Source organism: Halichoeres trimaculatus, unplaced genomic scaffold, assembly GCF_033239565.1.
Source record: "Halichoeres trimaculatus isolate MK-OKI-2021-1 unplaced genomic scaffold, fHalTri1.1 fHalTri1_scaffold_23, whole genome shotgun sequence".
In the NCBI taxonomy this organism is placed as follows: Eukaryota; Metazoa; Chordata; class Actinopteri; order Labriformes; family Labridae; genus Halichoeres; species Halichoeres trimaculatus.
The window spans coordinates 1,069,501-1,093,721 of NW_027437201.1; the positions used below are offsets into that span (position 1 = coordinate 1,069,501).

The following is a 24,221-nucleotide window of genomic DNA, read 5'->3' on the forward strand; positions in this document are numbered from 1 at the left end:
CTGAAGTACAGTAAGAAACCAGCAACAGAAAACAAGCAACGTGCTCCTCTCAGCGTGGATTCAGAGGAGATAAAGGAACAGTTTCCTCCTCTCAGAGCTGAGCGCTGGTTTCTGTCTCTGAACCAGTTCAGGGTTGAAGTTTTGAAGCACCTGCAGAGAGGAGTCCCACCTGTGCTCCCCTGCAACTGCTCTGTCCTCCATTATCTCTCTAATGCTGGAGGTGAAAGCACTGAGTGTCCCCCTGCTGGACTTTAATCTGGCCCCTGTGGGCTGCCGTAGTGAGTGCACTGAGTTCACGCTCAGTTAAGAGTTGCTCCAGTTGCTCTAGCTGCTCCACTCACCGTCACCGTGGTCTCCTTGTTCTGCTTCCTGGTGGGCGACGTTGATCCTGGACTCTGCGGGGAAAAGAAAGAGGACGCTCCGTCAAAACCTCCCTCCTCCGTGTCGGACATGACTGCTACACACACACACAGTTGCAACACACACACACACACACGCACACACAGACAGATTGTTGTTTCCCAGAGAAGCTCAGAGCGTCTGTGTGCTGTTCTCTCTGACTCTGAGCTGCTGCTGCTGCTGCTGGTGTGTTTAAAGCTGTGTGTGTGTTGGCATGTGTGTGTGTGTGTGTGTGTGTTGCTGTGCAGAGTAGGGAGGATAGTCCTGCAGAGCAAAGCAACACATGGCTGCCTCTCTCTCTCTCTCTCTCTCTCTGTTTTTGGTCCAGAGATAAAGTGAAAGTTTACAGAGAGGACAGAAAGGACGAGATCAAACCAGAGATCAGACCAGTTTACAGCTGAAACAGAAGAAGACCTCGTGTTCTGTGTGTGTGTGTGTGTGTGTGTGTGTGTGTGTGTGTGTGTGTGTGTGTGAGCTGAGGCTGCAGTATGGGAGAAATGAGGATACAGAGAAGAAGGAGAGGTGGGTGGATTGTTGGTTAATTACGATCAGGGGAGCAGATACTGTAGGAGGGATTAATCTGCTTTAACTACCCATCAGCCCCTGCTCCAATAACGAGAGAGAGACACAGAGAGAGACACAGAGAGAGGGAGAGTGGGGGTTCATCTGAGAGAGGAGAGTAAACACCAGCTCTGGTCTTCCTATCACACTCAGGCGCTGCCTTCTCTTTAATAACGTGTTTCAAACTGTAAACAGATGAAGGTGTCGTCTGTTTGTGGACCTGCAGCCTGTCTCTGCAGATTCAGGGTCTAAAGGTCAAAGCAGCAGAGACAGGCTGTAAAGTCTGCACCGTTAACTGAACATAGATTATAGTTTCCTCCTCTGAAGTTCCTGTTAGTGTCTCTGACGTCCTCTCAGTCTGTGTGAACTCTTCATCACGGCTCAGTGGAAACTTTAGCCTCCTTCGCTCAGAGTTTCTGATGACCCTGCGTCGCCCTGAGCGCGCTGTGTGTGTGTGTGTGTGTATTTTCATGTTGTCAGGTTGGAATAAGAGTCAGATGGTCAGACGGCTCACCTGTGGCTCTGTGCTGCTCTTCCTCACCAGGCTGTTGTGTGAATTCTCTGCATGATGCAACGGACTCCCACCTGAGTGAAATCCGTTCACTGAGGAGAGACCAGAGAGAGGGATGAGGAGAGAGAAGAAGACTTTTATCCATCTCCCGGTGGCTGCAGATGAGTTTCTGATGATATTTGGAGGATGAACCTCCCTTAAACTTAAAATCCACTTTGTTTTAATCATGTTGTGATGTGAGGAACATGAGTGAATCTGCAGACTCTCTGTGCTGCTCTTCCTATCACACTGAACACAAATTCATGGTCTCCACATCCAGATATGGACTCCATTCAGTCTGGATTTATGGGAGATCAGTTTAATCCCTTCAAACATCCTTCAGTTGATGAACACTTCTCTTCTTTAAACCACTGCAGACAAAGTTCTTATGGCATTTATTTGCATCTTACTCGTTAAGTTTTGCATGAAAGAAAGTATGGAGAGCTTTTTGGGAATTTTTGAAAAATGGGAAAGTTGTAATAACTTGAGGTCTTTAAGTTTTCATTGCTGCTGCCTTTTCAGTTTATTTTTGTTTTAATTTACTTAAGTCATTGATATTTTTATTCTACTATTGTTGTTGTTGATTTTTTTTGTCATTATTTTCTCCCTGTCTCTATATGTTTTTGTTCTTATTTTCTTATTTTGTTATATCATACAGTTATACATTATTGCTGTTGCTGAAGTCTATGTTCTTTTTATGTTTTTTATCATTTTTTATTTTACTATTACATGTTAAAATTTGATTAGTACATTTTAGAAAGAAAAAAAAACAGTTTTGCATAAAAGAATTCAAAGAGATGACATCAGCACACTTTACCTGATGGTTGATAATGAGACTAACTAACAGGGACAGTTTGTTCCAGGCACTGCTGAACGAGGCTGATCTTCATGTGACCCCAAACAGACTCTTAAGTTTAATTTTTCTCTCAGAGTTTTACAGGATTTTTACAGTTTCTGCCTTTTTTAAACCAAAATAGGAAGTCAGGGATCAGGGTTTCTGTGAACACCTCTGAGCTGAGGACAATCAACGCCTGAGGAACCAGAGTTAGAGGAATGTGTGAAACTTTGCTAAAAACAGATCTTGGTGTTAAAGGAGTCCAGGCACACAGACTGAAGTCACAAACATTAGACCCTAACAATAAAATCCTCCTAACAGTAACAGAGGCATGTTTTACAGCTCACTGATGAGTACGTTCACAGGGAGGGCCCTGAAAGCCGTCTCTGTGTGGGTGGAGGTGAGACTCTGCTGGATTTTAAGGAGATGATCCTGATGAATGAGGGTCTGCTCGCAGCCTTTAGCAGAGCGGGGCTCATGTCACAAACCGTCCTGTCTCTCTCTGGGTCTCTGTGTCTCTGTCTTTAGAGCGGAGCCAGCAGGAGGACAGAGGAGGCTCAGTTCTGTCGTCCAGGCTTCAGATAAAATTAGTCACAGGAAGTGTCTGTTTGGAGCCCATGAGCAGCGGCTTTGTGCCTCTGAGGAATTTAAGGAGAGCTGAGCCTCAGGGTGCTGAAACGCCAGAGAGACAGAGACAGAGAGACAGGCAGAGAGACAGAGACAGACAGAGAGACAGGCAGAGAGACAGAGAGACAGGAAGAGAGACAGGCAGACAGCCAGAGACGGAGACAGACAGAGAGACGGACAGAGAGACGGACAGAGAGACAGGCAGAAAGACGGGCAGAGAGACAGAGACAGTCAGAGAGACAGGCAGAAAGACAGGCAGAAAGACAGAGAGACAGGCAGAGAGACAGAGACAGTCAGAGAGACAAAGACAGAGAGACAGTCAGAGAGACAGAGACAGTCAGAGAGACAGTCAGAAAGACAGAGAGACAGGCAGAGAGACAGAGACAGTCAGAGAGACAGGCAGAAAGACAGGCAGAAAGACAAAGACAGTGAGACAGTCAGAGAGACAGAGACAGTCAGAGAGACAGTCAGAAAGACAGGCAGAGAGACAGAGACAGTCAGAGAGACAGGCAGAAAGACAGAGACAGAGAGACAGGCAGAGAGACAGAGACAGTCAGAGAGACAGAGACAGGCAGAGAGACAGAGACAATCAGAGAGACAGAGACAGGCAGAGAGACAGAGACAGTCTGAGAGACAGGCAGAAAGACAAAGACAGAGAGATAGTCAAAGAGATAGACAGAGAGACAGGCAGAGAGACAGAGACAGACAGACGGAGAAACACACAGGAGGACGGAGATATAGAGACAGACAAAGAGAAAGTGACAGAGAAAAAGACAAGACAGTGAGACAGAGAGACAGTGGGACAGAGACAAAGATAGAGACAGAGAGACAGAGACAGAGAGACAGAGACAGAGAGAGAGACAGACAGAGAGACAGGCAGAGAGACAGATGACAGAAAAACAGAGAGACAGAGAAACTGAAACAGAGAGACATACAAAGAGACAGACAGAGAGACAGAGACAGACAGACAGATAGAGACAGACAGAGAGACAGAGACAGACAGATAGATAGAGACAGACAGAAAGACAGACGGACAGACAGACAGACAGACTGACAGATAGAGACAGACAGAGAGACAGAGACAGACAGACAGATAGAGACAGACAGAAAGACAGACAGACAGACAGACAGATAGAGACAGACAGACAGACAGATGTGCTTTACCTGCAGGGAGCGAGTGCTTGTGTTTGAGAGGGGTCTTTGGGGTCCCAGGTGCGCTGGACGGTCTCTCCCACGTGGTCTCTGAGGGAGGAGGAAAGCAGCTCTGGGATCAGTGTTCAGCACTTTTTATCAGAGCTCAGAGGGTTTCTGGGAGGACAGGGGATTTCATACATAGCTACAAACTTTAGCTCTGCAGAGTCAGTGTTTTCAGCTGTTTCAGAGTTAGGAACCACTTCTGAGGGCTGGCCAGTCAGAGTGAAGGGGGTTTGTGGAGCAGTAAGCATTAAAGAGACAGCAGCTAAAACAAAGAGTTTCAGACAGAGGCTGAAGTAAGAGTTTCAAAAACACCAGAGAAAGAAAACCTGGGATTTATTTGGGCTGTAAATCATGTAGAGATACTACGGGGCACCAGAGAGACAGAATAAAGAGTAAAACAGTCCACAGTCAGCCACTCGCACACATTTGAAGATATTTCAGTCATAGGCTCAAGCTTCACAAAAACTGAGTTTCTTACAAGGTCAATGTTTACGTGCTCCAACTCTCTTCCAGCTCAAATTGTTTCCTGTTGTGCTGAATGTGAATCAACAACAACCCTGCACAGCCGTGGATGCGTGTGTGTGTGTGTGTGTGTGTGTGTGGTATAATCAGTCTTTGCGTTTCACACACACACTCTCTGGACTCCAGGGTTGTGTGTTTTCTGTTCATCGTCTCACTCTTTCATGCACAGCTCAGCTTATCTCATAAAGTCCTACATATCCAGCTTCAGAGGCCAAAACATAGCCGTCTGTGTGACAGGGCACTGAAGCTGACGCTGACGCTGACGTGTTTCTGACAGCAGAGGAGTGACGTCTGGTACCTGAGGTCTGTGACATGACGTAGGAGAGGCCTCAGACTCAAACACCTGCCTCTCCTGCTCATTAGAAAAAGAAATGTGTCTGTGATCATCTGTCTGTGCTCTTAACACTTATGACATCTTAAATCAAAGCTTCAAACAAACATGAGAAACACATGGAGCTGATCCTGATCTGAGTCCAGCTGCAGCAGATGTTGGAGAGCAGGGACACATCAGAGAACCGACGCTAGTGTGAGGCTGCTTTTCATTCCTCCTCTCAGCTCTGGGCTCTGGGCTCAGAGAGGACACACGGACGTGCTCACAGCTTTCTCCGGCTCAGTTTGGCTCGCTCTGCTCGGTTTGGCTCGGGTTATCGGAGGGGGGCGGTGGCGAGCCAAACCACGGGCTCAGATGACATACACAGAGAGGAGGAGCGGCTGCAGAGTGATGGAGAGATGCTCGCTTCATGATGGAGAGGAAACACTCCACTCAGTGTCCCTGAATGCCTCCATGGCTCGTCATAAACAAATCAATAAGCAGAGAAATGGGAGATTTTAATGCAGAGTAACAGAAAATAATCTGGTTAGCTCGGGGGGATTGTTTGTTATTGTGACTGTCTGGTGATTTGTAGGACATTAAATATTCCAATAAAACCCTCTCTGCATGGCTGGAAGCAGAGGGCTCAGCTGGAAGAAGACATTTAGTTCATCTATCAGAGGCAGATTCAATCTAACACCGCTCAGCCTCCTTCTCTGTCACAAGTCTGCTCAGTGAGGGGTCGATCCTTCAAAACCTGTGATACCTGACCCTAAAAGCTTTATACAACCCAGTAATAACTAAAAACTCACACAAACCTCAGTGAAGTAAAGATCCTTTCAAAAGAAACCATGACTTTCTCTGTTTTGGTTGAAATCAGGAGGATAAAATCCCTCAGAGGTGATTGGAGCATCTTTAAATGTTTTTCCACTCTGTTCTTAAATCTCTGTCTTATTTTTTCTTCAGCTCTAAAACTTGTGGTTAGGACCTTTAAAACAACAAATCCTCGTCAGGTTTATAGCCACCCACACGTTGTTAGAGCACAAACAGCCTCACATAATGAGCGCATCAATCAAAGAGAAACACAATGAACTCAACAACGAGATTCTGAACTCAACACTGAAGACACAGAGAGACGCTGATGCTGCTGCTGCTGCTGCTGCTGCTGCTGTTACTCTGTCAGAGTGAGTCTGACTAAGTCACGTCAGAACAAACAACGTGTGTGGTTTCTCTAAAAGTTAGAAATATGTCTTTGTACATCCATCAAACATTAACTCTCCCCTCTGTCTGAGCATCACCTGCCCCTGATAAAGACAAACATTAGAGCCAGTTTCATGAGGCTGAAACCCTGAAGCCCATCAGACCCATTCTAACATTAACCCCAACCTCAGGTTGGTCTGCAGGCAGCTTTCTATCCAGGTGAGGGATCAGATCTGACACCTGTGGGACTCACACCTGCAGATTACAACATCCTCATCAGACTTCTCTGAGATGATTTCCAGTCTGAGGATGGATAGAGGATGGATGGAGGATGAATCAAGCCTCTTCATCATGGCTCCAGGAGCACATAAAGAACTAGAGTCTAAAGACCTGAAGTCTGACCTGTGCTTCAGTTCCAGTCTGACTAAAGTGAATGAATAAATGAATCAATCAATCCTGATTGTGAAGAAGAGAAGAGGAGCTGTAGCCCAGTTATCTGTGACAAACACACACACACATACACACACACAGAGACAAAATATATATATATATATATATATATATATATATATATATATATATATATATATATATATATATATATATATATATATATAATTCAGTGGCAGCTGCTGGTCAGTCAAGGAGGGGAAGCTCATTTTTTCCGGCCTACATCATTAATTTGTTTATTCATTAATTAGCAGCTGGAGCTGCTACATGAGACTATGACAGGCTGTAAGTGTGAGTGACAGGGGGAGAAGCTCCGCAGCTGTAGCTGTAGCTGCTTATTGGTGAAAAGAGAGAGAATCTTTTAACACAACTCTCGTTGTTTTTAAGAAAGGTAAACTCACTGGGGATCGATAAAACCTCCGGCTCAGTCCAGAACAACTGAATGTAGAACTGAGAAGATGCTCAGGTGGAGAGTTATACTTCAAGATCGCTGACTGGCCCATTTCACTGTCAATCTAAAAGGGATTCGGCCTCAGGCAGATCATCAATCATCATGCAGAAGCCCAGCGTCCAGGCCAGCCCACTGCCTCATAGACCCCCAGAGACGCTGAGCGTCCGATGGGCGGGACAAAGCCCAACGTTTATCCAATGACAGTCCAGTTTACGCACTGGAACAACCCACTCTTCGCTTCCCCGCTGAAGTCAGAAGACGCTCATTGCTGACTGTGTTAAAGCGCTGAGACGCTGTGGGGATGAATGAGGAGGAGGTGGAGCCAGTTACCTGTGATAGGAGCTGATTCTGAACAAAAGATGAAGGAATTCTAGCGCAGATTTTATCAATGAAATGTACACAGCAGAACATATCACCACTTTTTGGGGACATTTTAGAGGAAGCTGAGCTTCCCTTGCAGTCTGAGAGCATTCACCACTGATATAATTCATCCCCATATGACCCTGGCTCATGATGAGTTCACTGCCTCCTGCCGGTGTGTTCATGGCTCACAGTCACACAGAGGAGAGTGTGTGTCAGAGAAAGCTTCAGGGATCTCCTCTCCCTGAATCAACCTCACAAACAGAGCAGACTCTGAGGACAAAGGGGGGGGGTCTGACTGACAGCTGAGAGACTTGCTGAGAGACTTCACCCACAGGCCAAGGACACGCAGAGGACACGCAGAGGACACTCAGAGGACACGCAGAGGACACGCAGAGGACACGCAGAGGACACACAGAGGACACGCAGAGGACACGCAGAGGACACTCAGAGTCCAGATACACACATTTTTTATGTTTAAGCATCAAATACCTCAGACCAATCACTGACTCCCTAATAAAATTCACTTCACTAAAATCTGAGGGAGTCCAGACTAGAGTGTGCTGAGGCTTCTGGCTGCTTCTGTCAGCCGTGTGTTTAGACCTTTATACTGGTCAGACTGGGAGTGTTGGAGGGTCTGCTGTAAACCACAGCACCCTGCAGGGCTGCACCCAGCAACACAGGAAGGAAAACACAAGGACACACTGCCCTCGCCCACGCACTGCTCCGTTACTATGACAACGCTGAAACACAAACACACACACACACAGAAGAAGACTGTATCTCATCTTGGTGAACTTTAGCCAAACAAAGGCTGAAAAAAACAGACGCTAAAAATACAGAAAAATGTTATCAAGATGTTTGGAAACAATCTGCAGGACAAGTTAATGTGTGAGTGTGAAGACAGAGTTTAGACTGAGCTTTAACTGAGCTTAAACTGAGCTCAAACAAAGCTAAAACTGACCTTTAATTTAGTCGTCAAGCTGCTCTATAGATTCCTGAAATAACTCTCAGTGTTTTTAACACTCAGTCTGATTCAAACCACATTTAATAAACTCGTTCAGAGACAGTTTGTGACTCTCTAAGGGGATCAAACACATTTAGAGAGACAGAAAGAGGGACTGGTCTGTTTCCTCCTGACCTCAGCATTTTCAGAGTCTAATTTTATCCTAATGGAGGAAGAAAAGAAGAAGAAGGTGGAACCACTTCCCCGCTCCTGTGGCTGGGTGGAGTTCTTGGCTAATTTAAGATCCTTTTAGGGCCAAAACCTGACCACTGAGACCACCGAGACCACTGAGACCACCGAGACCACTGAGACCAGGATCAGAGAGGAACCTGATGTGAAGAGCTCTTATGAAAGCTGTTAAAGCACAGCTCAGGTGAGAGGAGAGGCTCAGGTGAGAAAAGAGGCTCAGGTGAGAGGAGAGGCTCAGGTGAGAGGAGAGGCTCAGGTGAGAGGAGAGGCTAAGGTGAGAGGAGATGCTCAGGTGAGAGGAGAGGCTCAGGTGAGAAAAGAGGCTCAGGTGAGAGGAGAGGCTCAGGTGAGAAAAGAGGCTCAGGTGAGAGGAGAGGCTCAGGTGAGAGGAGATGCTCAGGTGAGAGGAGAGGCTCAGGTGAGAAAAGAGGCTCAGGTGAGAGGAGAGGCTCAGGTGAGAAAAGAGGCTCAGGTGAGAGGAGAGGCTCAGGTGAGAGGAGAGGCTCAGGTGAGAGGAGAGGCTCAGGTGAAGACACAGAGCTCCTCCAGGATGAGAGTCAGAAAGGTTAATCATTACCTGGCTGTGCTAAATACTCAATTCTGATTGGTCAAAACTTCAAAACAAGAGCCAGAGATGACCTGACCACACCTCAAATGAAATCCCTCCACAGAAAGTAGTCCTTATATTCCTCTCACCCATTTCCTGAGTATTTTTAAACCTAGAGATGAACGTTAGCACTCTGTTTACAGAGGGAATTAAGAACACCACAGTCAGGGGTGTGTGTGTATATGTGTGTGAGGTTACATGTACTTTGATTAAATCCTGCAGTTGGAGGAGAGGGGAGGAGTCAGGAGGAGATATTAGAGCCATCAGTCAGGTTTTACACTGAGGTCACACAGGGACGGTAAACAGGAACACAGCACGTATTAAGCTGTCTGCATGGCTCTGTGATTGTGTGTGTGTGTGTGTGTGTGTGTGTGTGTGTGTGTGTGTGTGTGTGTGTGTGTGTGTGTGTGTGTGTGTGTGTGTGTGTGTGTGTGTGTGTGTGTGTGTGTGTGTGTGTGTGTGTGTTCCTATTAGCAGCATGGCACCTTGCTCGCTCTCTGCCTCTTTCTGGTATGAGCATCACGGCTGTTCAGGAAGAATTCACTCCATTAGTGAGGAGAGGTCACTTCTTTAACACAAACACACACACACACACGCACACACACGCACACACACTCCTCTGAGGGACATTAAAACACATCAGTCTGTTTCCTAACAGAAGTGTAGCATGGTGGAGTATGGAGGAAATATCTGTGAGCAAACCTGAGTATAAAGACTTCAGGAGAATCCTGCATGAACATTTCCCTCTTTCAGTGAGTCATTTTAATAAAGGTAATAATATGACTTCATCCCATGTGACGACACTAAAAGAAGGTAATGAATACGCAGCTTAGGAAGGTGTAGGTGAAGTCACGGCGTTCTGGAGCTGTGATGGATTAAAGCAGAGGAGGCTGAGAGCAGCTCAGTTTGCAAAACAAATTCATAACCAGTTTAATCTGATTTCTTCATTTGGAGCCATGGTCTCATCATTCTCTGTCAGCTCCATCATCATGTTTGTCCCTTGTTTCACTTCAGAAAGGTTAAAAGGTGAAGTGACTGATGTCAAAGTCTCTGAGCTGAAGTTCAAAAACCGATGAGACGCCCAGTAAAAAGGTGAGAAAACAGAAACTCCATCATCCCCATCTTTTAGTTACATCTTTAACTCTTACCGTTGTTGACGGTGTTGACGTAGTATCGCCGCCCTTGTGGGGACATGTAGCATCTCCACTGAGGAGGGAGGGGGTCTCTGAGCTCCTCCACAGGGAGCTGGCTCAGACTGGCTGTCCTCTGTGGAAACAGAAACAGAAACGACATCATTGAGATTCAAAAACCACAGATTTGAATTTTAAAAGGCGTCAGATCCAACACAGAGATCTATCCCTCAGACCATGTGAGCACTCAGAGCCACTCTGAGGATGAAAGCAGATGAAACAGAACCACTGAGGAGCAGCCTGCTCCACAGATGCAGCAGAGACACACTCGGCTCTCCTCGGGTTCAACGAGGTTCTCATTTCCTCAAATATTTCACAACCAGCAGCCGGTGACATCATCAGCACAGGCCGCACCACAGCAGAGCGTCTGCAGGCAGAGCGAGCGTGTGAGCTCACATGGAGCAGCTGAGGAACACTGAACACATCTGCAGCTGATTATCAGAAAACAACAAGACTGTTCACACACGGTGAGGGGAGCAGGATGGAGACGCTGCACAGGCGCTGCAGAGACGCTGCAGAGACGCTGCAGAGACGAGAGGATTCCACCTCAGCCACAGTTTGTACACTCAAACATATCCAGGAGAAGAGTTACAGACACTCAGTACAGGCCCTGAGGGATCAAAGGCAGCAGGAGGAGCAGGAGGAGCAGGAGGAGGAGCAAAGGTGCACTCTGTCCCATGATGCTGTGGGCTTCATTCCTAAAACAAGCCTTTGTTCGTTTTCAACCTTCGTCTGCATTTAAAACCTGATCTTTGACCCTCATATCCTTTTACAGATTTGCCTCAGAAACAAGCCTTCCCGAGGTTATCTGCAGCTCAGCTCACAGCCCTCAAAGTGCTCTACAAACTAAAGGTAGAAACATTTTTTTTCCAGCTTTTACTTTGAAAGAAGGAGAACTCGCTGAGTTTAGACCCCTCCATGTTCCTGTCTCAGCCTGTTCCACCAATCATATTCAGGCTCCGTCACGCCCATAGAGCCCTGCAGCTTTGCACAGTTTGCTCTTGTTCTGTGTCTGATTGTGGAGATGAGCTGTTAGCATCTCCTCTCTGCTGCACAGGGCCCAGACTCAAATGAATGAGTGAATCATCATGCAGAAGTCATACACCCAGCTGTGATCAGCTGACAGGCTGATGTTCAATCACTAAGGCCTAAGATGGTGTATTTAAATCACATCTTCACTTTCTCTTATCCCTGTTACCTCTTTGCTACCCAGCTGCTGCTGTCTTAATGATTCCTCCTCCACCCCAGTCTCCTCCTATTAAGACTCTATGTATGTATCCTATTAATCTGTATGTATGAATGGGGTTTGTTATGCACTCCCTGGAAAGCTCGAGCAGGCTGCTCAGCTAACCCAGGGAATACTTTAAGAGCAGAGCTTTGACGCCAATTCTAACTGTATTCATTTGGCAATAAATGGTTTAATCTACGACGAGAGTGTTGCTGACTGAACTTTGTTTAACCATTTTAACCAGCTTTTATTTTGAAAAGGAGTAAAATTCACTGAGAGCAGACTCCTTCATGTAATAATTTTTGTGAGACATTTGTTTGTGAACCCTGCAGGCACCTTTACAGTGTGATGTTTCCAGACAGTCACAGTGGGTTGAGGCCTGATATATGAGTGACATGCAGAACAACGAGCATGATTGACGGCCGGAAGTGGAAAGTAATCCTCTTCTGATAGATGGCTGAGATCTGTTGCAGGCTCTGAGTCTGAGGGTAAAGCCTTTGGTTTTGTAATTGTTGGGCAGGGATGGGCAAGTACCGGTATTGGATATTGGGCTGGTACCAGCCTTTTTTCAAGGTATTGGTGCTCGTGAAGGTTGCTGATACCAGCAGCCGGTGCTCAATGCAAAAATATCTTACATTAAGTAGATCTTCCTCCCCAGTAGTCGGTGCTACTTGCTGGGCTTTGATACCACAGCAAATGTGCGTCATGCCCTGTTCACACATTAACCAGGGAGAGTTAAAAGAAAAAGTGTTTTGTTTTGCACTTCAGCCTATTTTAAAATATTCCAAAACTCTGACAGTTTAATTTTGCAACTGTGTTAATTTATCAAAAAAAATCATAACCTCAGAGAGGGTTTTTTGTGTTTTATTTTGGACTCAATGTCAGAGTGACTGTGTTGTCTTTGTTCAAAATGGTCTGTCACTGTGAAGTTATATTTTATGTGTCAAGAGTGCAAGTAGTATCAGTACTTGGTATCAATGAGTACTCGTACAGGTATAAGTCTGAAAAAAAGTGGTATCGAACATCCCCAGAAATGAGTGTTCTAAAAAAACAGAAAATCCAAAAGATACAAGGAAATTGAAAAAAATCAAGCACTAACAAAAAAAGTCAATGATCAGGTGTGGGGCGGTGAATGACCATTCTCTACTGAAGCTGTAAAGCTGTGAGTGCCTGTAGGCCGCTGTTAAAAACACAGTCTGACTATATTTTACTATTGTGCAACAGTAAGCTTGTTATTTTGGTTGTGACAGGTGTACAATAATTTATCTACAATAGGATCATTTTGAGTCCCCGGTGCAATAATTCTCCATTTCCTATCTGGAAACACTGGTCTAGGTTGTGAAGCTGAGCTGTTAGCACCTGTGTTGCACCGGGCTCAGATCTGTCCACCAACAGGTGATGAGCTGGAAACCCCAAACATCAGAGTTCATGTACTTTATTTACAAAGCACAGGGTTAAATCTACTAACACTGTGTTTGAAGAAGTATCAGCCTTTAATGAGTTAACCTGAGCGTGTAACCCTGGCTGAGGCTGCAGAGTGAAACCTGCAGACAGGTTGTAGACGCGCTGTCTGACCTGTTGTTCATGAGGAGTCCGGCTCTCAGCGAGCTGACGGCTGCGTCCTCCTCGTCTGACTGTTATAAATGAGGAGGAGGGACCGCAGAGCTGTGTTTGGATGGAGGTCTGTGTTCGGAAACAGGAATGCTCTTTATGATCATGGGCAGAAACCACACCGCAGAGAGAGAACCAGCTCTGAACCAACACGTCCTCATAGATATTTACGGTCCAATCAGAGCTCATCCTGCTGCAGTTAGTATTGATTCAAAACTGAAAGAGTCTCAGGAGGTTAAAGCAGCATGAGCTCACACAGTGAAGTCATTGTGAGCTGAGGATGAGGAGGAGAGATGAAGAGGAGTCTCCTCTCTCTCAGGACGGCAGGCTGAGTTACGGCGGCGTGTAATTACAGCGTCTCTGACAGCACGGCGGCCATGTTTGCTCTTTGATGGTCTCAGTGGTCACTGTTATATTTGTCCATCATGAAACTGCCTTTGAGAAACAGATCAGCTCAAATGATCCAGAAATTTCCCACAGAAATGAAAAGAAGTCACAGAAACACAAAGAAACATCTCCACAGCGTGGACTCTTTGAACTCTGCAGGAGGAAACAGGTCCTGGGTTTAAGAGCCACCGAGAAGAAGAATCGCTGCAGGGCTCACGAGCCACAGAGGGTTTGAGTTTGTCAAAAGACGGCTCCTACTCTGACAGAACGTTTATTAAAGAGTCTATACATATAACGAAGACAAATCAAACCAGACAAACCAAATCAGTGACTCCTGAACTTCACCTGTGATACCAGACTGATGCTGGATTTAGAGGAAGGGTCTGCAGGATTTCCCTAAAATAAAAAATATCAATCTTTTTAGGTATAATCCTGCTCAATCGTCTCCTCTGGGTTTCTATTCACATGTGTCAGTGTCTGCATCTGCTTCCCCCTCTACCTACCCCCTCCTCTGTCTGGATGTTAATGTTTTGGTTGTTTCAGGATGTTTCTGGGTGAAGAGTAAGCATGGTTACATCAGCCAATCACAGTGCACCCAGTGCGCAAGCGACTTTGTGTGATTAGGGAGTGGAAGAAGATAAACAGAGCAGCTACGATGGTGGACGTAGCACAGAGGAAGAAAAACAAAGGTAGTGAAATGAAGCACCAATCAGATAAAGCTTTTTCCTAAATGAGGGTGAAGCTTGGCTCCACTTTCACTTGCTTTCAGGAACTTGGAGAGCAGCACACGACGAAGAGCAACGTGAGTTAGCTTTCTGCTAACCAGGCATGTGTTAAATACCTGTGATTAGCTTGTGCTAACATGCAACATCAGGTGCACCCTAGTCTCTCCCACGTAGAAATGTGATGCTACAGGTGGTTGCTGGGCTAGTGAGTGTGTTCACGTAGTCGGCGTTGGAGGCTGTGGGTGTGTGCTGCTGGCCTCGCTCTCTTCAAAGTTTTGGTGTTCTCATGTTTCTTTTTTATTTTAAATCAGTTTTAACAGGATTAGGTGAAAACATTACAACATCCTGCAGATTCAGTCTGCCTGCACGTGGTTCCCTCTTCCAGATGCATGCAGACATGATAAGTAAATAACCATCTTCATAATGACACAGAGAGCTGCTCTCTCCCCTGAAGACAGAACAAATGTCGGCTGATCTATTCTTTATATCTCCATCGGATCGATTTAAAGCGGATTATTCAAACATATCTCTCCTCTCATCGATCAGATTTCATATCTGAGCTATTTCCATCCTCTCAGAGTCACATGATCAGCTGTTTGTTTACTGAAAGAGCAACTGAAGGAGGAGAAGTCGATGCAGCAGATTGAGTTACAGAGAAGTGAAGTGCTTCATCGCCTGAACGTTTGCGTGTGTGAGAGTGTGTCCTAAAGATATTCTCACATGTTGCTTCAAACATCTTTATTCTGCCTCACGTTTCACTGTGAGGTGTTACAGTGAAGCTGCAGACGTTTGCTTCTCCTGTCACACCCACAGAGTCATGAAGAAGAGTTTCTGGACATGCAGAGAGGATCGGTCTCGTCTAAGAGTCAAACAAGAGCTAGGTGGTGCGTGCACGTCACACAATCACAGGTCTGCGACAGCTCATCGACCTCACAGACAAAAATCAATGGAGAAATTAGCTGCTGACAGATTTAATTGCTGGTAATCGCCTGATTATGTCTGTGCACGTCTTGGTGCTGTGAGGGGAAGAAACATCGAAGCAATGTCACATCTTTACTAGGGATAGGTACTGAATTAGGTACTTTCACAGGTACTGAATTCTGTCAAAAGTACCAGGTACCGATTCATGAATAATCAAAGGTACCATGTTTAGGTATCTAAAAGCAGCCTTGTTAAAGTGAGGGTGGAAGAGTTTGAGATTTTCCATGCTAGACACGAACACAGCATTACAGGTTATATATTATATATTGAATAAAAATGTTAAATTGAAAAATATATATATTTTATTATTAAACAGATTAATATTCTTTACCACATAGACACGCTCTAAAGTACAGAAAATTGGTACTGTTGAGTTGCGATACCAATTGGCAGGAACTGGGCATCGGTACCGTATTGTTTCAAATGTGAAAGGTACCCATCCCTAATCTTTACTAACTCTGCTGAGAGCTGCACACACAGCATTCACCATCATCAGCAATGAGTCCCATAACTACAGGGAGTGTTTCAGCTTCAGCTCCAGAGCCGTGTCCAGACTGTGATATACGTTAACATGAAGTGTGTCCACACACTTTGAGATATCACTCAGCAAGCAGTTAAAGTTGTTTCGTTGCGTGATTACATCTCAAAGGAGCTGAACATCAGCACAAAACAGGAGAAGAATTCAGGCTGAGATATCACATGATGTCACAGTGACCCTGAACTTTGACCTTTCACCACCAGCAGTCTGCTCAGAGTTCACTCCAGTCTGGGTGTCAGTTTGTGCCAAACTTGAGGAGAACCACTCCAGGCCTGTCTTCAGAAACCGAGAGACAAGCCCCTGACAGGACGCCCCAGGTCACGTTTGTCCCAGAGGAACGAAAACAGAGGATTCATTAACAGAAAGTCTGTGCTCACAGCCTCCTCAGGACCTGCTCCTGTTCGCTCACCAGTGAAATGATACCACAGCTCAGTTTGTCTCGGAGCTGAGCTGCACACGTCTCCATGAAGCTGCAGAGACAGATGGGAGTGGGCAGCTTGTGGTCAGAGGGCCACTGAGCATGTGCAAAAAAACAGTACATGAGACGGCAAAGAGTTCATTTCAAATCTGAATCTCCTCTGAGGGTCTGTTTCTTAAGGAAGACTCACTCAGATCCTCAGCATCAGGACGGATCAGGCCTACAGTGACCATCTCCTGCCCTCCTGTCACACACACCAAAACAAAGCGAGCGCAGTGAGAGAACAGGAGCACCTCGCCGGTCTAAGGAGTGACAGATCTCAGAGCCGGCCTGTCTCGACATATGCAGCGTTAAATAATGCAACCGTCCAGATGGTTAACCCCGTAAACTCCACGCTGCCTCTGGCTCCTCGCCCTCCGCCTGCAGAGGAGCCGCTAGCAGGAAACATAGAATGATCAAGACTCAGAGAGAGAAGGAGCACAACAATCAGCAGAGATCTGCACATGCTCACAACATGCTCCTCCATAATGATAACAGTGAGGGAAACATGGAGGAGAAGCAGCCACCAGACTGAAACCAAAAAACAGAAAGAATATGGATCAGGTTTGAAGCTTTAAAACACTCACCTGCTGTGTTCAGGTTTCTGACCTGTGGATCTCTAAATGCTGCTTCCTGTCAGACATTTGGACCCTCCATGGGGTCAAAGGTCACCTCGCTGCAGAGAAACTATTTCTTGTCCAATATTTGTGCGACTAAAAAAGGAGAAAGCAGATCCTCACTGGTCCTTGTGGTATAATAAACAGATTCCAGAGTTTTATTTCAGATATTACAGAATTTTCCCAAACACACACACTCACACACACATTCACACAGCATCTCTTATTATGGAAAATAAAATAGCTCATGATGTGTGTGTGTGTGTGTGTGTGTGTGTGTGTGTGTGTGTGTGTGTGTGTGTGTGTGTATGTGTGTGTGTGTGTGTGTGTGCATGTGTGTGTGCATATGTGTGTGACTCTGGCTGGCTGCCTGGAAAACTCTGGATCATTTGTGTGATTCTGGTGGAAACAGTCTTTAAATAAACAGTCAGAGGGAGTAACTCTGAGGTCAGTCTCTGAATGAGTGTGTAGTAAACCTCATCATTAGTTTCTCACCTGGACTTTAACGATCTGAGCAACAAGAGGAACCCCTCTCAGGCTGCTTTCTGAGCATCTATAACTCTGAAGTTAACTCTGTTTAACTCTGTGTTTAACTCTGAATAACTCTGTTTTACTCTGTTTAGCTCTTGTCAACTCATTTAACTCTGACTCTGTGTTTATCTCTGTATTTAACTCTGTTTGCTTTACTTTGTTTAACTCTATTTAACTCTTTTTTTCTGTTAATCTCTTTGTTTAAAAATGTTTCTCTCTGTGATTAACTTTGTCTCACTCTGATTGACTTTGCTGAACTCTTATTAACTTTGTTTAACTGTGTTTAACTCTAATTGCCATGGCATAACTCCATGTTTAACTTTGATCAACTGTGTTTCACCCTGTTTAACTTTGTTTATCTCTGTTTAAATCTGTGTTTAGACTTGGTTTTATGATGTATTTAACTCTGATTATCATGGTTCAAATCATTCTATCTCTGTGTTTCACTCTGTTTAACTCTGTTTCATCCTGTTTGACTCTGTTTAACTATTTGTAACTCTGTTTACTCTGTTTTTGGTTGCTAGGTGCCTGTTGGCTATGGCTGCCTGTTGCAGCAGCTCTCTCTTCTTTGTCTGTTTCTTGTCATCTTTTTCGTCTCTTTTTCGTCATCTTTGTTTTTGGAGTGGATCATTACTTTGTATGGTTCATTGTTGGTCACAGACACCAAACTTTTTGTGTCTTCAGTGATATTTCTACTACTTTTTCTCCCGTGTTTGTCTGGAGATCCTACATGTCACCATGGCTGCATTGTTTACATGTGAACTCATGTAGTCTGTAGCATGTCAATGCTAACTGGTGTAAGGCCTGATGTCTTCCAACAAGGTGAGGAGGAGGAGGTGAGGACGACGTGCTGGTCTCCTAAGAAGTGACGACATGGACCTGTCCTTCCATCCATCGTTATTGGGAACGTAAGATCTATCTCCAATAAGATGGACAAGCTAGCTGTGCTAACCCAGCAAAAGAGGGAATACCAGAGGACAGAGTAGCTTCATGCTATTTACAGACATGGCTAACAGAGCTAACATCAGACACCAATCCCATGTTGGAAGAACTTCACCTGCTGTGGGCAGACAGGATCCAGGAGACAGAGACTGAACAGACTGCTGAAGAAGCTCAGTCCTGGACCCTGTGGAGGTGGAGACTGGCTGAACTGGACAATGATGGACAAGCTGTCAGCATCTATTTTCTAATGGACTTTTTTGCACTTTCTATACACTTTCTTACTTTTGTTTTCTTGATTGCTGCTGTGACTTCAATTTCGTTGTACTTGTTACAATGACAATAATCTCAATAATCTCTGTGTTTAACTGTGTTCAACCCTTTGTTGTCTGAAGTCACCTGGAGCTGAAGGATGTTTTGAGCCCATGGAGGACAGAGGAAGATGAAAATGATTTAGACACTGGCCTTATTTCTCCTCTCTGGAGGTTACAGCCTGAAGAGTGGCTGGCCCCTTGAGGTCTGTTTTCACAGGTTACAGGTCACTATACCCAACCTGAAGGACAGGGTCAGATCAAACTGCTGTCATTCCTCAGAAACAGCTCATAGGATCCAGGGTTTAAGAGCTGTTCCAGCCTGAGCTCACTGTGACACAGAGAACAGGTCCAGAGCTGATCCTCGTGAGCAACACGCCAACATGAGCTCTTCACGTCTGAGCCTTCCTGCAGCTTTATCACACAGCCTGTCCTGAAGGTGAGTCATCAGATAACACTGTCGCAGTCTGAGATCTCACACACACACACACACACACACACACACACACACACACACACACACACACACACACACACACACACACACACAAACACACACACACACACACACACACACACACACACACACACACACACACACACACACACACAGAGATCAGACACACACTCCCTGTTTGTGTGGAGGAGGACCAACAGTTTCAACAGAGCGGATTACTGGACCGAGGCCTGACTCACACACTCACAGACAGAGCCTATGTGTGTGAGAGTGTGTGTGGGTGTTGTTACATGAGTGTGTGAAATACTTGCTTAGCTGTGCAGCACTCTGGTGTGTTGCTGTGTGTTTGCTGACCTCTGGTGACCCCTGTGGAAATTATGGACCTGAGTCTGCAGGGTCAGGGTCTGTGCGAACAGCTGGACGGATCCAGAACACGATCTATGACCAGAGCTGCTCAGGATGTGGAATGAGACTCAGTCTTTAAAACCACTCAAAGTCAGAGAGTGGTGTGGGATCAGCTGGATCTAAGAGCTCATGGTTTTTATCTGTGTTAAAGGAACAATACAGGAGCATCAGCAGAGCCTGGTCTGGGCTCATAGAGTGGTCTACAGCCCAGAGGTGAGGGACTCCAGTCACATCACCTGACTGGTGTCGCAAATTTGAGGACTTGAGGACTTGCTTTACCAACATTGATCAAAGACTCAACCTGACTTTGACTTGGTTTTCATGTCTTGAGACCTAACTTAGAATATTTGCATTTTAAAGTTAGAGTACACTAGTTTAATTATAAACCTCTGATTATAAGTTGTTTTTTATTTTGAAATATGATCATGTGATTTTATGGTGCAATGCGTGCAGCATACCGCAGAAATACCACCGCTGTCACACAGGAGGTGACCATTCTTTCCACCAACAGACTGCAGTGTTGTAGCTTCACCTTCTGGGATCGGATCAGTTCAGTCTGTCACCCCTTCGGCAAGGGTCCAAAAAACTTGGGACAAGTCGCCCTGGTTATTTGGGGATCTGTCCTTGGTTTAGTCAGTGGAAACGCCACAAAATGTGTTTTGCACCAAGATGAACCAAACTGAACTGCTTGCTGGAAACAGGGCTTAAAAGGCCATGGAGAAATGTCCTGACCCTCCTGTAGCAGCATAACTATTGCTAAGCTGCAATAGTCTAGCTGCTACAGAGTTGTCTTTATGTTGGAATAAACTCACCTTGTGCACCAGTCTTTACTGATTGAAATATGGAAACTGGAGTCGATCATCAGATTTTTGTATGACTTGACTCGTGTCTTGCTAGATTCTCACCACATTGACTTGGAAGTTGCTCGAGACTTGAAAGTTATAACTTGAGACTTGCTGTGAGTGACTTACTCCCACCCCTGCTACAGCCTGACTACACAAACAAACACAGACCAGGGGTCTGTTTCACAAAGCAGTTTCAATAAACTCAGAGTATAATTCTGAACTGTGAGTTGATCTACTTTGAGATAGAAAACTCTGAGTTTTCAATTTCAGAACAGCTGATTTGAGTTAGTTTAATCAACTCAGAGTAGTTTCACCTGGAGTTAAGCCTATGCAGCCCAACCATAAAAAGCCATCATCAATGGAGCCCTGGTTCAGTGATAGACCATGGCAACAAAGAGTAAAGGGACGCATTTCCACAACAGCTCAAGTAGAAAATTTAATGCACTCATTTGAAGAGTCTGAGCATGTTATTAGAAATAAAGAGCGAAACAGCTGCAGCTGAAAGAGAGGGAGAGGCAGCATGGAGAACATTGCTGCTCGGGTCAATATGTGAGTATAAATGTAGCCCTTTGCAATCTCAATAACAATCTGTTTGAATTATATAAATTAAACGTATTAATGTGCATAGTAATGAGTTTAATTTATTTAATTTAGATGCAATCCTATGGGGCTGAAGCACACTTGGCAGCAGCTAAGAAAGAAATATGATAAGTGTTCAAGCAGGTAAAATCTCAGCATAATCTCATGGGGGTTCTTCATTTTAACATGCTTTACATTGCAGAGTAAATATTAAGTGTCTGTTTGACTGTGCATTGGTTTTATTCCAAACATAATGCTGTTTTTACACACAATGACTTTATAATCAATATCACATTCTGTTAAGGGGGACACATCATGCTGATCCCTGGTTTAATACTTACATATAATATAACTAATTTGAAAATAAGACCTTTCACCCCCTGAATTTTCAAAAAATGAGATATTGTATTTTTTCTGATATCCTAGAACGAGATTTGATGCCTCTGAAAATAGGTAATTGACATTTGGCTTCGAAATTTCAACCTTCATGACGACACAAGGATCCTTTCTTTTTATTGGAGTAATCTGATAAAGCAGCTCCTCCTCTGTGAAGTCAGTTAGTCACACAACCGCCACCGAGGGATACACCCACCAAGAGCCGAGTATAAACGTATAAACTAAACATGTCACAGTACCGGTTTGACTCACCACACTGAAGCATCCTGAGATGATCTATGTCCAGGTGGATTTTTTTCCTCCTGAGCTGCAGAACCGTCCGGGTCTGACTCGGGGTCCAATACAAAAGGACGTATCCTACACTCTGCCATTTTATTAGTGCTATCAATGCCTTACAGTGAAGTTTTGGCAAACAGCAAACTTGCTCGGTCTGCTCCATGCAATGTGGCGATTGTGTAAATACTGCCATGCTGCAAAAACCGCCCCCTGGCTCTACCCCCTCCGCCCCTCTGATAGAACAGAGACCAGGTTAGATCCAGAGACTTAGTTTCCACAGTAACAGACACAGAGTTTTAGTTACACCTCTTTGTGAAACAGGCTTGAGTTAACCCTCTTCCTGAGGTTTGATTAACCTCCCTTTCTGAAACCTAAAAGCCCAGAGTCCCCCATTTCAGAGTTATCAGACTTTGAGTTTTCATCAAACCTGCTTTGTGAAACGGACCCTTGATCACAAGTGCAAAGACTTTGTTTTCATGGAGGTGGATCCATTGTTTCTGATGCATTCAAGGAAGTCAGGAAATCTAGTGACTCAGCATCAAACAGATTTGTGTCTGAGTGTAAGGACGCGGTCACACTGGCCATCCAAAACGTGCCATGCTTAAGCACGATTGCCCCCCTGCAGCGCCATTCCCCAGCTGTAGGGTACGGCCAGCGGTCACACTACCTCAATATGAACCAGACTTTAGCAGGTATCAGACACGCGCACAGCCCGCCTACGTCATCGTGAAGCATTTGTTTACATGAAGCATGATCTCATCAGAGTCAGCACAGTGAGACACAGAGAGCACTGCTACAACTTTAGAGACTTTAGGACTTATAGTAAGTCGTTTTAGCCCGACACAGCCCCCTAACACCCCCGCTTTGTTGAAATGACTGTTGAAAGTTGCGCTCGCAGTGATTATACGTAATGGATCGCACGCACTGTCCGCGTGCTTGTGCTCGTTCATGAAGTAAACCGTGCCGAAGCCCACCTCTTCGAAGCGTGCCAAAGCAAGGAAGGGAATGGTGCTTGAGCACGGTACAGTTGCGGTCACACTGGCCTTTCCAAACGCGCTTTACGGCTGAAGCGTGCTTAGGCACGGCAAGATTAGCCAGTGTGACCGCATCCTAAATGTCTGATCCTGAACAGGCTGTCAGCTGCTCTTTATGCAGAAATCTGTTCACGGAGACAGAAACCCTCCTCAGGATATCATCATGCTCATTTCTGCTCCTCCTGCTGTTGCTCTCCATACCACGTGCTCTCCTAGATTAGACCCTTCACAGATATTTTACAGTGTATATATGCAGTGGAGCAAACACACTGCAGCTGTTTACATACAGAGCTGAGCTGTAAACACACACAGAGTCAAACACAGGCCGCAGACACTCACTGCACTTTGTTGTGTGTAAACTGTGATCCATCTTCTGACTCTTCATGTCTGTGGATCAGAGGTGACACACACACACACACACACACACACACACACACACACACACACACACACACACACACACACACACACACACAGGGGGAAGTGTCTGTTTCCTGTTCACTTACCTTTACCTTCCCTTTCTGTGGTCTGTACACCTCACCTCAGCAGGTCCACAGGAAGTGCACACACACACACACACACACACACACACACACACACACACACACACACACACACACACACACACACCCACACACACACACACACACACACTCGGTGACTAACATGTGCAAACTGACCAGGTCTCACTAATAGACCAAGAGTACCGGTTTTGATCAGTGATATGACTTCAGTGAGCATGCCTCTGCAGCAGTAGACAGCAGTCAGGTGAACAGACACAGGTCAGAGTAACTCACAACCATAAACCAGACGGTATAAAGACTTATATTATCAAAGAGGTCTCAGTAAAAACGTCAGCGTCTTTGCTGCTGATGTCCACCATAGAGCTCTCTGTGCTGGTGACCGACATTCCTCCAGTGACCCACACCAAACAAAGACACTGGCTCACACACAGACAGCAGAGAGCAGCGTATTTACATCCCCTCACTGCTGTCATCGCAGCAGACTGAAGGCTAAACAGCTCTCACAGGAGGTCTGGAGCTCACAGGTCTTAGCCCTCTGAGATCACCTCAGCCCAGTGTGAGAAATACAGACAGAGCGGCACTCCTCACACGTCCACTGACCACCAGACCCAGGGAGAGGAATGTGTCAGGAGGAGGAGGAGGAGAGTGGGAGAGAGCCTCAGAGTGAGATGGGGAGGAGGAAGCGGAGCGATGGGGGCTGTGGAGCGTATCTTTATTTGGGAGACATTGTTTTGGTTTGGGCAGATGTGGGAGCCTGAAGCGAAGCCACATTCCCACATGAGCACTCTTCAGACACTCTGAGAGGAGGAGGAGGAGGAGGAGGAGGAGAAAGAGAGAGGCACATGGATGTTACAGCATGCACATACACACTGAACATGCACACAAACTGTCATTATTGTCTAAGTGTGTGTGTTTATGTGTGTGTG

The 24,221-nt window shown here is 45.5% G+C and overlaps 1 protein-coding gene across 2 annotated transcripts in view; it reads right to left on the reverse strand.

Moving 5' to 3' along the window:
- Positions 1-24,221, reverse strand: part of gas7b (growth arrest-specific 7b) — a 51,606-nt gene that overhangs the window by 17,975 nt on the left and 9,410 nt on the right. For both annotated transcript variants that reach the window (XM_074663694.1, XM_074663695.1), the window contains exons 2-5: positions 10,413-10,530; positions 4,137-4,214; positions 1,475-1,563; positions 342-395 (exon numbers count right to left, since the gene is read on the reverse strand). In XM_074663694.1, coding sequence (XP_074519795.1) covers positions 342-395; positions 1,475-1,563; positions 4,137-4,214; positions 10,413-10,530 — 339 coding nt within the window. The remainder of the gene's footprint in view (positions 1-341; positions 396-1,474; positions 1,564-4,136; positions 4,215-10,412; positions 10,531-24,221) is intronic.